Source organism: Eptatretus burgeri, chromosome 12 (genome assembly GCF_056783735.1).
Source record: "Eptatretus burgeri isolate ZD-2024b chromosome 12, Ebu_testis_v1, whole genome shotgun sequence".
In the NCBI taxonomy this organism is placed as follows: domain Eukaryota; kingdom Metazoa; phylum Chordata; class Myxini; order Myxiniformes; family Myxinidae; genus Eptatretus; species Eptatretus burgeri.
In genome coordinates, this window is record NC_140972.1 from 7,393,488 (window position 1) to 7,411,827 (window position 18,340).

General features: G+C 40.6%; 1 protein-coding gene across 3 annotated transcripts in view; it reads right to left on the bottom strand.

Moving 5' to 3' along the window:
• Positions 1-418: 418 nt before the first annotated feature.
• The window catches only part of LOC147015031 (DC-STAMP domain-containing protein 2-like), a 67,322-nt gene continuing 49,400 nt past the window's right edge, over positions 419-18,340 (bottom strand). For all 3 annotated transcript variants that reach the window (XM_085849358.1, XM_085849360.1, XM_085849359.1), the window contains 8 exons: positions 17,273-17,437; positions 16,862-17,029; positions 8,983-9,083; positions 6,282-6,412; positions 6,016-6,143; positions 4,514-4,613; positions 3,000-3,104; positions 419-1,057 (listed from right to left, as the gene is read on the bottom strand). In XM_085849358.1, the coding sequence (XP_085705484.1) occupies positions 802-1,057; positions 3,000-3,104; positions 4,514-4,613; positions 6,016-6,143; positions 6,282-6,412; positions 8,983-9,083; positions 16,862-17,029; positions 17,273-17,437 (1,154 nt within the window). In that variant the 3' untranslated portion in view covers positions 419-801. The remainder of the gene's footprint in view (positions 1,058-2,999; positions 3,105-4,513; positions 4,614-6,015; positions 6,144-6,281; positions 6,413-8,982; positions 9,084-16,861; positions 17,030-17,272; positions 17,438-18,340) is intronic.

An 18,340-nucleotide genomic window follows, 5' to 3' on the forward strand; every position in this document is an offset into this window, starting at 1 on the left:
AACGCGTAGTTTTGTGAGATTTAACTTTGTGCATCAAAAAAGAAAGGTTTTTAAAATGATGAAGCAATGTCTCATACTACATGATCATGCAATAATCCAAGTCATCAACTTGGTTGTGTAACGGTTCGAGTGTCTGCTCTGAGTCTGGGAGGTCAGGGGTTCAAACCCTGGCCAAAGTCATACCAAACACTAAAAAGGGTACTTGCTGCTTCGTTGCTTGATGCTCAGCATTTTAAAAAGGATGGAGCACAGACAAACAGCCATAACCATAGCACAGGCTTTGATGGTTTTTATGACTTCCTCTTGCATTGAGGTTCCTTGTTGGGGGAACTTGTATATACTCTAATTGCCAACCATTTACTCCAATCAGTGCAGGTTTCCATTCGATATGATAAGAACAGGCTACTCAATTCACTTGTCTGTTTTTTTTTATTGATCGTGAGAAAATACAGCAATTACGTGCATCATTGTGTACAAAGATATGGTTTATATTGGATTATGTAAAATTTGGCAAAAATAAAACATTGTTCACATTTGTAGCAGGTGAGGTGTAATGTTGTTTATGTGCTTTAAGTGCTCAACTCTCACGAACTCGATGATGATCCATGCATTTCAAGCTTGTATGATATGTCATCTTTGTGCGATACACGTACGTTCTTTTCGTGTACATATTACACTCCGTAGGACTCCGTAAACAACTATTACAATATTACACCACTGTGTTCATCTCTATATGACTCTAATATTGTCCTTTATCTGCAGGGAATAGTTTGAGGATTATATGAAGGAACCCCATGGCATTCAGCTCTCCATTTCCACAGATTTCACCTTCCCATCCTCTTCATCCTCCTCACTCTCTTCACTCTCAGTTTTCTCATCTTCATTGTCTGTCACCTCTAAATCACTTTCTGGCCCACTGGGACCACTCACAATGTCGCTTTCCTTGAGTAGGTCTTCATACTTGTGTTTGGAAGGTTGCAGTGGACATGCGTCATGATTTCGAACTTCTTTGCTGTAGTGGCTGGTTTTCTGGTAAGCAAATTTCACCTCAGACTCACTGTAAAAAAAAAATAAAAAATGTATAAAAAGAGGTGTCAGAAGACATCTCTCTTTAGAATTAACAAACTCAACCACCCTTAAAAAGTGTGAAAGTGAGCATGATTATACGGATGACAACAACAACCTCAAATTACCAAATACGATCATCCACCAGGAAGTGTCCAAGCTTGGATACAAACCTTTTTCGTCTTGGACACACCTTTTAGTTTTCTGGATTTGTTGGCAATAAATAATTCAAACAAATTTACCATATGAACAAGGAAATCAAGTTTCAGAAATAGATATGAGGCAGTATTCCAGATATGAGGCAAAATAGATTTGAGGCAGTAAGGGTGAGAATGCTAAAAGTAGTGAAGGAGCTACGATCGTAAACCTGCAGCACAGGGACAGTGATAACATGTTGTGAACCAACTTATCCATTATGCGTCGTGCACATAAATAATACCAAAACATGGTCACAAATAAACGATCGTGTGGTTATGTTGTCCTGACGAGCCCATAATGAGGGCGAAATCTGGTTCGACAGTTCTGCTTTCATTTATTTGTGACCATAAATCTCGTTTTCAAAGACCTGACTGTCACACGGACTCCATCCGAGTTTGGATGTGATGTTGGCATAATTTATGCACATGATGTCAGCGTCATGTCACATTTATGGTCAGAGTTGCTCCTTTTGTTTTATATGTGCATATGTAACATATTAATATATGAGAAAGTGGAGAAGAAGAGCCAGTCATCAAAATTGTTTTTCTGTGTCATGATATAATATTATAATGGTTTCTTTCAGATATTTCTTATGTTTTATTCTTGAAATAAACCAAAGTTTGGACTGTGCCAATGTGTGCGTTGGATAGTGAGCAATCTGAAAACTTTGGGTTTTATGACGGATGTTTTCCCTGTTTTCGAATGTTCATAATCAATTTTTATTTTCTGCTAAAATCTGTATTTTTTTCTGAAGCTTTGTAAACTTTATGTAGAAATTATTTGTCATGTGGACAGGGAAAGCAAGTAACTAACTTTCTGTGACTTGATCATCACCATCATCATTTGCCAAAACCTTTTGTACAGATTGAACACCTCCACCCACCCTCAATTTTGAAAAAATATTTTCACATTTGCATTCCTGTTGAGATAAACAAATCTTGAGCCAAAATGTGAAAAGCCATCAATTGGTGGAAGTCTGGCAACAAATCAATCGATCAATCAAACAATCATTTTCTAATTCAGCATTTTGTCATTTAGAAGCAAAGTCTCAAAGTGTTTATATTCATTATTTACTCATTCAAGCGATCAACGTGGATGACAGGCAAATAAATATGGACGAAAAATAAATATAATACAAAGAGATTAGCAAAAGCAGATGTATATAATTGTTTATAATCATTGACTTAAAGTGGATTAACCATCAAAGGTGGTGTAATGGTAAGAGTGTCAGTTCTAAGTCTGAGAGGTCAGTGATTCAAACCCTGTCCGAGTTGTACCAAAGATTTGAAAAATGGTACGTGCTACTTCCTGGCTTAGTGTAAAGCATTTTAAAGGTGAAGAGCAAAGACAATCTCCATAAGGTTGTCATCCATGAAGAGGAGGAAATTCTTCCCAAATAAATGTCCTGCTGAGTGTGATGGCACTATTGTTGTGGTGTTGTTGGTACCCAGAAAGGAAGTGATGGCATTTCCCCTAAGCTTAGTGGCTGTCCTGTCTCATCTCACAGTTGTGTGTGTATGCATCTGCTCCACCATGAGCCTCCACACTTGTATTAAAAAATTGAGAGGGTGAACAAAAAGGATCGCAAGTTCAAGTGTTGATCTGCAGCAGAATTTACCCCAAAGGGCAGAGTGAAATGTTGATGTGTTTGCAAAAGCTTATGTCAACATTTTAATTCATGTTTTTTTTTTGTTTTTTTTTTGCAACACCAATAGAAACATCGATATATCCACTACCTGAGGTCATAGCTCTCAGACTCGCTGGAAGGTCTTCCACTTTGATGATCCATATTCTTTGTATCCACCTTTACCCGGCGACAAAGCTCCTCATCACTGGAATCCCTGTGTAGTCAATGATTTTGTAAACAAGGGAATGTAAACAAGCACTGATGCTAATCTTTTCATTTGTTATTGATAGATTCTCTTGATTCACTTGTTTCCATTAAATTTATAAAACTCAGATGTGTCGACACTGATTTAAAAACAAGACTAGAAGCCGCAATCTTTGATGTCGCGACATCACGAGATATATCTCCACCCACATTATTACATCATTATACATTCTTTATCAAGTTTGCTTTAAATTCCTGAACCCAGATTCAAAATATTAAATTATTGTGGCTGCCAGACCATGCGTCTGATCAGGATGAAATTTGAAACAAATATTCTCCATGACTACTAGATCATAACTTTGATGTTTCACGGCGATTGAAATAAAAAAAATGATTTTCTTTCAATCCAATATGGCTGCCAGACCATGTGACCTATTAATTTGGGGGGAACACCCTGGTATCCCCAAGGCTTAGGGAACATGTCCAAAGCTTTGCCTTCGATCCTTCCAGCCATTCTGGATAAGATGATTTTTCAAGGTTTTAGGGTAAATCCAATATGGCTGCCAAATAAAGTGACCTGTCACATCATCGGAGGACTTTTTGTTCCTCGTGGATAGACCTGTAAAGTTTTTCCTCGATCTTCTCAGCGTTTCAGAGTAGATTTTTGAAGGTTTTTATAGTTGAAGAAAAAATGGCTGTCAAACCATGTGAGCGAAGACATCAACCCCCCCCCCCCCCATACAATTTAGCCCAAGATGACCCTCAAAAAGTTTCATGCTGATCGGATAAAGCGTTCGACGTATGCAGTTATGACATCATAATGAAGCCACATATGACATCCACATATGACATCATCAAAAAAAATCACACTTGTTTCCGATGGGGAGTACTTCACATGTTTAAAGTTTAAATTCTTTCCATGCAGCGGTTTCGGAGATGCGGAGTTCCAAAGTTTTTCAATTTTTTTTCCAATATGGCTGCCACGCAACGTGACCTATGACGTCATAATTAAAATTAAACCATTCTACATGCGTAGTCGCGCCAATGGTGAAAATTTCGTCTCAATCGGGTAAACAGTTGCAGAGAAAACAGAAAAAAATTATCATAGATGGACTTGCGTACAGACGGACGGACAAACCGAAAACATAACGCCCCCGGCGATTCAATCAGTGGAGGCATAAAAAAAGGAAGAAAAGATTACAACAACAAAAAAAAATACACACACTTTCACCCCTGAAAGGATAGGTGTGAGGGGCCAAACATCCTGGATGAAATCATGATGGTGCTTGTACTAGTACAAAAATATACAATAATAACCTTAACCATTACATTCTCTATCGACCAATTTTTGTTAAAAACTGCTGAACGTTAGAAGCCTGGAGCATGTGAACATGTGTGTGGTGTATGGTATTCACTCACACGACTTCACTGAATCCTGACTCGTCTCCATAATCCAGGGGATTGAGGCAGAGTGTACATTTGCTTCCCAACTTGCCAAAGCAGTCTGAGCAGTAGAAACCTCGAGATATAAGAAGGAGTAAAGAGCAGTTTTATTGAAGTTTTTGAAAGTTAATAGAGTATTTATTCATATTACAATTTAAAAATGTAATAAAACTTTTCACGACTGTTCGTACGTGAAAGCGTAACATGAGACAGTTGGTGTCCCACTGGTGAGATGAAGAGTGAAAAAGAAAGAGGGGACTGATGGACTGGGGAATGTTGAGGACACATTTTTTTTCTTTAGTTGCTTAAAGGATGTGAGCAGCACTCCTTTATTGCCAATCTCAAGTTACCCTGAGGAGTTGGTGGTGAACCTTCTCTTTGAACTGCTAAAGTCCATGTGGGGATGGTTGGCTTGCAATGGAACTTGGGAGGACATTCCAGGTGAACAATCAATTTGATGAAGGAATCATGATCTACCTCCTAGTCAGGATGTTGAGACTTGTGGAGGTCATCTGGGCATCCTCTGTCAGGCAAAGTCCTTCTTTGGCACACCTGAACTGTTATCCACCGACAAGGCCTTCATCCACAGTTTAATGGAGGACTGCTCAACCTTATGGGGTGCCATCCCTGCCTCACATCTTGCTCAGCTTGATGCTGTTGAAACCAAGGCCTTCGAGATCATGAGACTCTCATGCAATGAAGCTGAGTCGATGGGTGTATCACTTCCACATCGCAGAGAGGTTGATGGTCTCTCTATCTTCTCCCACCTCCTTTCTGGTCTTACACCCTCTGCTCTTTCCATGCTCCGTTTTCCAAAAAAACAACTGCCCCCACTATCAGTGCCTTACTTGCTGCCCTATTTCACCTTGTTTCTTTTCACTTAGCGTCGACTTCCTTGGTCTTCCATTTGATTATGGTTGTACCATAACCTGATGCTGTGGACTGTGCATCCCTGCTGATGGACCTCTTGGTCGTTTGTACTTGTTGCTGCGTTTGAGCCTGGGGAGAAACTGCTGAAAACTATCTATTTGTGTTCTTCCTGACATCATTGATCTTTGTTCCTTTCACATTTATTTCTATTTTTTTTTTCACAATTCTCTTTATTTATTCTTATTCTTGCTCTTCTGTTCTCTTTAATCTCTTTAACTCTCTATTTCTCTCTTTCGTTATCTATCTCTCGAAGGAGAGGTGAATTCTTGCAGAATTTTTCTGTAAGGCTCACTTGGTTGTGCCTGGATGGGTTTGACGGTTGTGGAGTAGCGGCTGAAACCCGAATCCTGTCTGGGTTCCTCCTGATGACTCCATCTTTACTCCTTACTTCTTCGGGTTCCTTCTTGGTCCTCCATTTGATTTGATTGTTTACAGAAAGTGTGAATGTGTAGAAAGCCACTCTGCTTTTTAAAATCAGAATAAATTGTCACACAATGCTGAAATAATTTTATTGCATGGATTGGAAGGATCAAATGTACACCTGGTACCTTTGCAGCCAGGTTTAATGCAGTTCTGGAAGGTGTTTATGTTTGCCCGCGTGGCTGAAGCTCCGCAAGCCAGGCAGTACTGTGTCGTGGTCCCCATAAAAGCCACCAATGGCCGAAGGAAGCGGATTCTAAGAAAGGAAATATATATGCATATGCTGTATATATTTGACATGAGGCATAAAACAAGAAAAGCTGATTCAATCAAAACAAACAAACTTCCAAATGGCTTTTTGTTCCACTAAATTATTGTAAAAATAGAAACTCACCGAGTGGCTAAAATTTGCAAAAAGTTTGTGTGGCCACCATATTTTCCCTTTCGGCGAATGGTCCTCCACATCTGTTTAAGAACTCCATGGCGCTGTGTCAGGATTTCATTGTACAGGAACATTATACGATGCTGTGATGTACGAGCACACACACACACACACACACACACACACACACACACACACACACACACACACACACACACACACACACACACACACACACACACCAGAATTGAAAATACATATAACGTCATGAAGAACAATCATATCCATTGTTGAACAGTTATGTGTAATCAACATTTTTACTTCCACCATGCACCTAAGATGGGCATCAATCTTGTCCATGTTTTTACCCCTATTTGTATGTTTTTTTTTTTTTGTCTGTGAGCACAATGTCTCAAAAAGTTGTGGACGGGTTATGAGAAAACTTGGTGGATGAGTTGTGCAGGTGAGAAGAAAAGTCGATTCGATTTTAGTTCAGGTCCGGATGCAGATCCGGTCTATAAGTGGGATACAAAATGTAAACTGTTCAGCCTGGCAGAGGTATGTGCTCAACCGAGTGCCTTTCTTGTTAAATAATGGGATGTGCAATGAGTATTATAAATATATTAGCAGGGACCCGAGAAAAATCCACTTAATATAAAATGCAACTTCAAGTACTCAACTCCTCCCCCAACCCCAAGTCCTCAATCTCCATCCAAACACCAAGCCCTCAAGCCACCCCCGCCCAACCAAATCTCGTCTTTAAACCCCTCCCCCACAAAGCCTCAACCCCTTTTTCCCATCTCTCTGCCCCCTCAACCTTGTGGCTATGTCCTCCCCTCCCCAATTTTCTTTAAATCATTAACCCCCCTCAAAGTCCTTATTTAACCCCCCACTGCAACTTCTCACATCCAAGCCTCATTCAATTTTCCATTCCCAACATTGCCCACTATCTGCCACCCACCCCATGTTTCTGTCCTCCCCTACCCCTTTCTCCAATCCTAAAGTTGTCAGCTCCCCTCCCAACCCCAAGTCCTCAACTCCCGCCCCACCCCCAAAGCCTCAAGCCCCCTCTCCCAGCTCTTTGTACACTCTCTGCCCCCCCATCCCAACTCTGTCCTCCCCTCCCCCTTTCTTCTTCAAGTCTTCAACTTCCTTCAACCAGCCATTTCAGAGAAGATTTTTTGAAGGATTTTAAAATTATTATTTGGCTGCCAAATCACATCACAGATGGTCATTTTTTTTTCTGTGGACCATTTTATTCCTATATGACCCTCAAAAAATTTATACTGATCGGATGCAGCGTTCTACATATTCAGTTATGATGTCATAATGAAGGCACCTATGATGTCATTTTTTTTTTAAATCACACTAATTCCCCATGAGGAGTACTTGCTATGTTCCAAGTTTGAATTTTTTCCCTGGTGTACTTTCAGAGATACAGAGGTTCAAAGTTTTTTTCCATTTTTTCCAACATGGCTGCCACACCACGTGACCTCTGACGTCATAATTATCAATAAAACATTCTACATGAGTAGTCGCTCATGTGGTGGAAATACTGGCTCAATCCGACAAGCAGTTGCAGAGAAAAACACGAAAGTTCTGTGCAGAGAAACAGACAAACAAATGGACCCAAATGCAATACCCTCTCCGCCGGCGACTCGTTTAATTCCACATTTCTTGATGCAATATCGTCAGTCACTGTATTGTCCCTTCCAGTAATCTTTAAAACCACCATGAACACCTGGATTAAAAAGATTTAACACAGAACTTCATGGAGTAACACACAATTTAAAACGGACACATTTTGCCCTCTTTTTAGACAAATTGAACCTCCGCCACCCGATGTTGCACCACGACAGTAGCTCTGAGCTTTGGCTCTGAGTGAAACCAAGAGTGCAAAACAATGAAGCTTTTTAAAGTCCATCAAACAATTTAAATTGAAAGATTAACGTAAACTTTTCTCATCACTAGGTACAGGTACTTGTGCTTGTGGAAAAATAATGTACAACTGGACCTCATCAGAGAAAGACCTCTAATCATGATATGGGTTTTGTGTTCCCTGGTCAAGTCGTTGAAGAGAAAATTGTCAGATAGACAGAGAAACAAACAGAATCAGCGTATTTATATAGGTAGAATATGATAATACATGAAACCCCTCAAACAAGAAAGACAAACATTTTATAGGAACAATATTCAAATAGTGTCGTAGCATTTCTGGGTTCACTGACTGTCTGGACACAGCTGAGGTTGTGGATCTAAGATTCGAAGGAGTACAGTTATAGGCCTGCATTCACGGTCGTGGACCCACTGTTTGGTGAGGTTCTGGACTGAGAGTTTAAACCTCGATGAAAAATGGCGCCCAGGTGATGTTCCAGGCAGTCAGAAAATCTATCAATTGTTTCCAAGTCAAGAAAGTTTTCACTTTAAGTAAACAACTATTTCCACATTTGCAATGAAGATTAAGTATAGGGTATGGTAGAATTATCATTTGCAACATCCTTTAAATATTAATATAATGCTATAGGAATAACCATCTCCTTTCAATAATAAATGATTATATTCGTGAGGAACAGACTTGTGAAAAAGTGTGCGTATGCGCGTGCGCGTAACCTGAAATGCAGGTGAGAGTTCGCTCTATTATGGTAACTTGTTTACTTCCGATAGTTTATTGTTTATCATGTATGTCAAACAAATCCGTGTATAAGATACTGACCTGTTCTCGCTCCGGATAGTATTTGGCACAAATTGCCCGGCGGAACCTCAATCCGTAGGCTTCAAAAATGTTCATGAACAAAGCAATTCCATAAATGAGCCCTGTGAACAAACACAACAGTTGTTGCAAGAGTTTAATAATGAGTTATAGTTATTATTAACCCCTGTTGGACGTAGTCCGAAACGGGGGCTTATGGACGTGGTCTCGATTTTTGTATCCGTCCGTCTGTGCGTGCGTGCATCCGCACCCATATCTCATGTATGAGCAATATAATTTTTGTATCCGTCCGTCCGTGCGTGCGTGCGTGCATCCGCAACCATATCTCGGACATGTATGACCAATGTAATTCGTACTCGGCACAAAGACAACGCATGATGGAATATGTATGCGCATCGTCTTGTTTCGCGATGCAATCAAAGATGGCCGACTGGCGGCCATTTTAGTAGTATAAAACCCAATGTTGAACACGTCCTCATCCGTCCAACATACATCCACCAATGTTCTTCAAACTTGGCACACAGATCATGAATGATGACGTACATATGCTCGTCATGTTTATTTTTTTGAGATCATATCTAAGATGGCTGACTGGTCCGATTTTGTTAAAACTTGGCAACAGCACAGTCAGTACATGATGGCGTACACATGCACCTCACTTTATTTTGCGATTTGATCAAAGACGGCCGACTGATTGATTGGCGGCCATTTTAGTTGTAAAAAAAAAAAAAAACACCCAGTGGCAAACATGTCATCAACCTGGTGTTGACTTCGCGGTTCGGGTGGTGGCTTGGGATCCTCGGGCCCTGAGTTCAAGCCCCATTGGCTGCTGAATTAACACCAGGTCGGTGTTTTTCTTCTGAGGTCGGTGTTTTTCTTCTGAGGTCGGTGAAATGAGTGCCCGGGTAGCAGCCAAAACGGCTGCACACGAAGGGAAGGGGTATTGATGGCTTGATTAAGTCTGGTGTTGGTGCCGCACAGGCATGATGGGCAGTGTGACCACTCCTTGGCATTTATGAAAAATGAGGAGTGGTCACACTGATGATGGGCTGAATGGCCTCCTCATGTGCCTTAGTTCCTTGTAAATGATTGTAAATCCTTGTGAACCATGTCTCAGACATGCATTTACTGATGTTGTTCAAACTTGGCAAACAGACAACGAACGATGGCTTACATACGCATGCCATTTTGCTTCGAGATCAGATCCAAGATGGCCGACTGGCAGCCATTTTGTTACTTAAATGTGTCCCCAAACATTTCTCAGACATGCATGGACAGATTTTATTCGAACCTGGCATGAGCACAGTACATGATGGCGTACGCGTGCACCTCACTTTATTTTGCGATCTCATCAAAGATGGCCGACTGGTAGACTGGCGGCCATTTTAGTCAAAAATAAATATGGGCGAGCCCTTTAACTCTGAACAGCAGAATTACTGAAACAACGGGGGCTATGACATTTATGTCTTTTGTCCCCTTGTTACTTCTGGTAGGGGTGCTCCACGAAACGCCACGATAAGCCGTTTATACATGTTAACCCGGTATTTGTCCAAGGAGGAAAACTCCTGTCATGTTTGGTTGACATTAGATAAGTAACGACCGAATGTATCGCAGTCAGACAGAAAGCAAATTTGGGTGTGTTTAGTGTGCGAATGCAATCATGTACCATACCAGATTGAGGGTATCTGTGCCGTTAACATAGTCACATCACAAGGAACACACTAAATTGTTTTCTATTGCCTTCCCAGGTGGAGTCAGGACAGGAAATTGTAATTCATTCATGGTGCTGGTGATAACTCGATACTCTTAAAATACACCATGAGATCTTTAACATCGACTGGCTTTCGCTAACAGCTGGATCTCAGGCAGAGCACACCCTTTTGATGAAGCCCTGCCTGCAAAGCAGTTCACAATTTGGTCAAGAATCAAACCCAGGGGAGACAACTCAAATGCAAGTGCACTACCTCTGCACCATTCTGTCAGACCTATAAACAGATGGTTATATCAATAAAATTATTCAATGCATTCTGAGGTTATAAGACCTTATTGAGGTACGAATGAGATATTTCTGGTAAATGGTGGTCTCATGGTGCTACGACTGGAATGGCATTGCATGCAGAGCTTGAGGGATCCAAATCCAACTAAATGCAGCGATATTTAGGAATTGGATGTTCAACTTATTGAAGTCAAACTTCAAGAGAATCACTGACAATATCACGAATGGTTTCATGATTTTACATTGGCTTGTCTCCTTCATGGCATTCTGTGTGGGGTATTCTGAATGTCCTGCCTACTTTCAGCCTCAGGTGACGCCAAGGGTCCATACTGGTTGATTCAATGCACTGGCAACTTTGCCACCACTCCCACCAACAATCTGTTTTGGCTACTAACCTGAGTTACTGAATGGGAGGGGTTAGATGTTATGAGTGTGATTACATTTATTGATTTCGAATGTATATGTGTATATATATATATATATATATATATATATATATATATATATATATATATATATATATATATATATATATATATATATATATATATCTTCTTTTATAAAATTTTCTCCCTGTGTTTATTATCTGAGATTGTAGCATACTTTCCTCGTGTTGGTATTGTTGTTTGTCTGGATCTTACCTTCTTCTTTCGTTTCCAGCACAAGGCTGCGAATAGCATTATTGGCTGGGGCGGGGGGGGGGGGGTGCAGCTGTGCTGCTGATGCAACACCCACTGTAGGTTCGGGCAGGAATTTAATTTGTTCAGGGTGCCAATGATAGCTCACCTACTCTTCTCAAAGGACAACATGGGCTCTTTGGCATCCACAAAGTAATGCCAGCAGACAGGATGCCTGGTTTAATGTCCATCCGAAGGACGGTACACACATTGATGCCTTACCTCGCCTGCAAGATTACCAGGATGACAGTGTGTAGCAAGGCCAAGATTCAAACCCATGCTCAGAGGCAAGTGGGCATACCTCGAGGCCATCCTGCCAGCCCAGGGTCTTACCATGCATAGTCTAAAATATAAGTCATTGTAAAATGCAGGGAATTGCAGCCGTTGTTGCTGGCAGTAGCATGGACGGTTCTTTGTGAGGGATGAAATGAAAATGATGAGCCAGACTCAGTGTCTAGGTACTCCCACATTCATCATTCTGAAGCCATGGGCAAATGTCTCATTTGCAACTTCAAGAGCAATAGGTATTGGTTGATATCCCCACATTTAGCTGTTACAATGATGCAGAGGCAACCATGACTGGTGAAATAGTCCTTGCAGAAATAATTCACTGCACCCAATTTGCTTCTCCAAGAGCAGAAATGTTGGCAGTGCTGAACTCGTACCACACTTTTTGAGTATGGTAATCATGGTTGGGTGGAAAAGGTATGGTAACATGATTATCATGAAACTTCTGGCCAAGTGAGCCTCTCAGATTGGTTTATTTTCAGGAACCTTGTTCAGCAGGGGAGAGATTTACCTTGAAGAACACTGGTGAGAGGTTGGAGTTGAGTGCTCTGGAAGGTTACCAGGTGCGGCCAGCCGGAGCCAGAACCTTACCTGGATGAAAATGCGATGACACCTCGGCCATTCTGGGCCAAACAAGCAGTTTCCATTGTTTCATAGCTCAATAGCTCACAGGGGAAAGAAAAGTGGGAGAGAGTTATGGAGGGAGGTTGTGCCACAAATTTCATGGCCAGGAATTAAATCGTGATGACGTTTAACCAAAGGAACCGTGAACCTTTTCTGAACCCTCCCTTCTGTTGGAATAGCCGAAACATACTGATTTAACAACCTCAAAGATTGCCAACTTGATCCACATGAAGAAAGAGTTAGGACTTAAAAGAGATCCCAATGTTACCTTTCGGGTGTGTTTCTCTATCTTGACCTTTGTGGTTAATTGTATCCCAGGCAAAAATGCTAGTTGGAACTATGGTATATGAGAGTTTTACTCTCATATACTATGGTTGGTAACAGGTCCTACTACAATAGTCTGCAGAGAATTACTACAGGAAAGGAATGCTAATTTTGCTTGGATTATAATGCTTATGTTTCTCTGTGCAGAGACTTAGGGAAATGTTTAATTGTCTTTGTGGTCAATTGTTTATAAGGGATCAGAGTGAAGGATTTTAAATTCTCATTGTAGTTATTTTATTGGATTGAAGGATTTTAAATCTGTGCTTCTCTGTATAATCTATAATGTATAAATCATACCAGTTTTGCTACAGTATTGCGAATATGTGAGGGATATAAATACTAAATCATACCGTTGAATGTGGATGGATGCTATGTTTTCACAGCTGTATTTTTCTGTCTGTGAGCAGGATATCTCAAACTATTATGGACAGATTCAGATGAAACTTGGTGGACAGCTTGGTTGTGTGCCAGGGACGCATTGATTGGATTTTGCTGAATATTCGGAAAAGAGAAGTTTTTAATTTTTAGATCCTCGTGGAGGATCTCTGGTTCTAACTCGCATTGTTGTTCTTCATCTTCTTCTTGTGGACTTTTTTGTTTCACAGCCCACAGTTTTCATCGAAACTTCCTGAAACGGCATATATATGTAGACATACCCCACGCAGACAATAACCATCTCCGATTTTGAAAATTCCTCCTAGAAAAAAAGTTATGACGTCAAAATATCTCCGCTAATGGAAATCGCCTAAAAATTATCTTCAAAACTAGGCAAGCTTTTTGAATTCTGTTTGTGGGAATCGAACAGGGCATTAGCAGAGATGAATTACCGCACATATGATGCATCATTATGACGTCATATCAATTTTCTGTGACGTCATTCCTATTTTTTGACATTTTATTTGTTTCACAACCCAGAGTTTTCATCGGATCTTCGTGAAACTTGCCATGTATATGCAGAAAGCCCATGCGCAGACAGTAACCATCTCCAATTTTGGAAATTCTTCCGAGAAAAAAAGTTGACGTCATAATATCGCCGCTAATGGAAATCGCCTATACCATTATCTTCGAAACTAGGCAAGCTGTTTGAATTTTGTTTGTGGGAATCAAGCCTGGGCATTAGCACAGATAATTTATCGCAAACCTGATACATCACAATGACGTCATATTCGTTTTTATGACGTCATCATTAAGAGGACGAGGATCTTAGCTCATTTGAGCTTGTTAAAGTGATGACTTCACCATTGAGAGTTGTGACCAAAAATGAGATACAGAAACATGATACTGTATCTCAAAAAGTTGTGCGCAGACTATTACAAAATTTGGTGGATGGGTTGGGTCGGTGACAAGAACAAGACGATTCGATTTTGGTTCAGGTCCAGATGTAGATCCGGCCTATCAGTGGAATCCAAAACGTAAACTTTTCAGTCTGGAGGTACGCTCTCTACTGAGTGTCATTCTTGTGTTTATGAACATGCTGGCTCTGTCCTCCTGTGCACATCCATGGTAAATGGTTGAACCTGCATTCGGTAAATATCTGGATACATTAGAAAAGGCTTGTTATTCCACTAATCCTTGTGATTGGAATCATAGTGAGAACTATGCTCTCACCAAATGAAATTCTGAAGGAGGTTTTTGGTGCTGGAGGAACGGGTAAGAAGGTTGTGGGAGGAGAGCGAAGTCAGGATGGTTACAAAAAATAGGACCTCCCATTTTTTTGTGAAGTGAAAGCACTCAGCCTTATCAAGGGCAGTGTCCATCATGATGCCATTGTCCATCCAGGTGAAGTAACAGTTGAGATGCATGTTCCAGATATGGACTTGACCCAACTGCAATAAAGTATGTGTGTGCATCGTAAGATACTTAGTGAGTCCACGTTACATACAACTCTTGTGAGTTTGATGTTATGCCTGGCATATCTGTGGACTTAAACACAATGATTGTGAGCTTTATGGAGAGACTGCAGTTTTCCATCAGTGGGGTGGCCTTTCCAGGAAGAAAAATAAAACTGCTTCCCTGGAAGTTGCTGTACCACATAAAATGTTGTACATCGGATGGGATATTGAGCAGGACAGATGGAAGTGTGAAATAGGAATTGATGCAGCAGAGTGAGAGAGAGAGTACAATGTTGAGAAATGAGTTGCAGACACTTCCACTTCCAACATCCAGAGAAAAGATAACAATGGATCAGTCAGTGGAAGACATATGGACTGGAAGCCAAACTTATCTGCACAGTTAAACAGCAAGATTTGGCAGCGCCATTGCTTTGACAATCTCATAAAGTTCCTATGTTCCCTCAAGACTACCAGAAGGACAGGAATAGTAAGACTGCCAAGGTATGGAGAAAGGAAAATAGGATGACCATGGTGAACAATGCAATCTTGCTGGATAAAGAGGGGAGGGAGGAAATCGAGAAGAAACAAATGTTGGTCAGCTCGGTCGGCAGCGCAACCATTAGGCACGTGAATGATTGATTGAATAGAGAGAATGAATGAATTGAGGATTTGCTTGGCTTTCTGTAGAATCCGAAATGTATATCGTGATAAGCAAAAGGGATTATTCTTTCTCTCTCGTTGTAACAAGGTATCGCAGGGAGTAGAAATGAAGATGGTGAAGAGCAAGAGAGAGAGAGAGAGAGAGAGAGAGAGAGAGAGAGAGAGACAGAGAGAGAGAGAGAGAGAGAGAGAGAGAGAGAGAGAGAGAGAGAGCAGAAGAATTGTTGGTGATTGTTCAGGTACAGCACAAGTGGCTTGCTCGATCAACCCAAACAAGCAACATAAAAGGTCGATGTTTAAAACATATGGAGCAAACTGGTTCTATGATAGACACAAACATTTTACATTTATTTTAGGAACAGTAATAAGAAGCAGACATGATTAAGTAGAACTTGGCTTCTGGAGTAGCGAATAATGAACCGTACACAATCTCCAAATGGGAAACCACAAAAGTATATCCCTGAAAAAGTTTTGCCATCCCCGAATAAGAATTGCTTGTGATCCACAACTGTCATTCACCTGTTCTTGTCCGGTGTCTAAGCTGTCCAGATTAATTCGGTAGCATAATGGTTAGAGTGTCCCCTTTAAATACAGGAGGACAGCAGTTCAAGCCCCGGTTGAGTCGTACTACAGATTTTAAAAATGGAACTTGCTGCTTCCTTGCTTGATGTTCATCATTAAATAAGGATAGAGCACTGACAAAAAAAAACAAAAAATGGCAATAATAGCACAGGCTTTGATGGGCCTAATTGTCCCTTCCTGCATTGAAGTTCTTTGTAAGGGAACTCAGATGAATTTTCATTAATAATTAATCAAAACATCTACCGATATAAAACACAGTGTGGCTGTGTGTATTTGTCTGTCCCCCTTCATAAGGATGATCTAAGAAGGGTTTTAAAGGCCCAATCTTTTAACACGACTGTGTGTTTACTAAGTTCTATTTTTCAGGACAAAAAAAACTCGAAAAACATTTTCCATAAAAGAGTAATTACCTCTCTTCGTTTGGAAATGTAGACGGTGACGTGCAACCAGGCATTGTACAGAAATATTGTTTTTTATTGTTCAGAAATATTGTTTTTTTTAAATAGCAATAAAAAAGGGACAGGAAGGTGACATTTGCTGCACATGATGTCATCGTGCGCAAAGTAAAACGAGTGTTAATTTACCTCCATAGGATGTCGAATAAATAGAGAAGATATAAGCACACCTGACGCTAGGCCGAGGCTTCAGACTTTGGCACGCTCACGATGCTGTACCGTCGAAATGAAACGTCCCAGAAGATATACAAAATAGGCTAACATTTGTACACGTAGTGTTTTAAAATAACTCTTCTTCTGACAAAACATCATATCGTCCGACAAAACAGGCTCTGAATATTTCAAATAAAAATATAATTCCAACCTGTCATTTTTGACGGGCTTTTATACTCGTGCCACAATATACAAGACCAAGTTGAACAATTTCTGCAAAAGGAAACATACCGATTATGTAGTACGAGTTGAGGTCGACGGGGCTGGGAATGGGTGAGCACTTGATGCTGATGATGGTGAAGCGAGTTTTTTGCAACGTGTCGTACGATTTCACCATCTCTCGATAAATATCGCTGATGACTCCTGTTCCGTGCACCTTAATAGCAATCTGTGTTGGAGCTGCAAGGAAAGGCAAAGGGAGAGAAAACTGAGCGCAACACAGAAAAGGAAGTGGAATATGATGAAGATTAATTTTGGAAAAACAGTATTGTGACTATCTGCAGTTGGTAAATCACAACTTTTACAATGATCGTTAGAATTGCAATCATTTATATTTTTTCTGCATTTTAGGAAAATCATACATATATAATATTATATATGTATATAGAGAAACAACAAACACTGAATAATGAGAAGTATTACTCTGAGCGACGATGTCTCCTTGGAGGAAGTGCTGCATCTTCGCTAACATCCAGTAGGTACTGTAATCGATCATGATGATAAAGACGGTAAAAAGGAAGAAAGCAAGCCAGTAGAGCATCCGGAGCAGCAACCTCCTCTTCTCGAGTGGAGTCAGGAATGGTGAAACTGCTCCCAAGTAAAGAAGAGGAAGAGAAAGTTGATTTTTCTTCATCTCGCTCGATACCCAATTCCCAACATGACTGAGCCATACATTTGTTGTTATGTTGATGGAGTGAATAAACAAACAAATTAATTATTTATACAAATAGATCAGTCAGAAGGAAAGACTGCCGACGTACTTGGCTGACGAACCAGGGAGCAACGTTATAATCTGAGGATTGATGGCCGACCGAAGCCATAAATCCAACTAAAAATGGACTATAAATGTGAGACTCGCAAACCATTGGATCACATTTCAGGCTTTCGAGTCATGCAACCAAATGCTGGAGAAGTGTCCGGCTACGTTTAGGTAGTTTTGACTTTGTGGCTTACTGGGCACATTCAATCTGACACTTTCAATAACCAGACAAAGGTACTTACATATTTGTGGTGGAGCTCGTGTGTAATAATTTGTATATAACCTGGCTTTGAAAGGAAAAAGACAAATTGTTATGAATCATTGAAGAAGTTTGGCCTGTGCTGTTGAGGCCAAGGATATGAGGGTTGCGATTAGTGCTCTGTACGTATCAGGTCCAAATCGACTTTGTTACTTGTACCATGGAAGTGTTTATTTGAAGTCTCAATACTTGCGGTTTTCCAAACTATGGAAGAAACACTTTTGCTATGAGATATTGGGAAGGATAGCTAGAGGCATGAAGGTGACAGAAGAATGCTAAGATATTAGTCCCAGGCACTGTTTTTACCGAGGGACGAAGTGGTATTGTACCAGTCATTGGAAAAGATGGCGGACTCTGCTTGAATAAACTATCACACACACAGTGGTGCTATGGTGGTCTGAAGACAGCCAGAGACCCACATTCAAGAGGACATGAGCCTGTGTAGCTGAGGTTGAGCTGGAAAGGTTGGGAC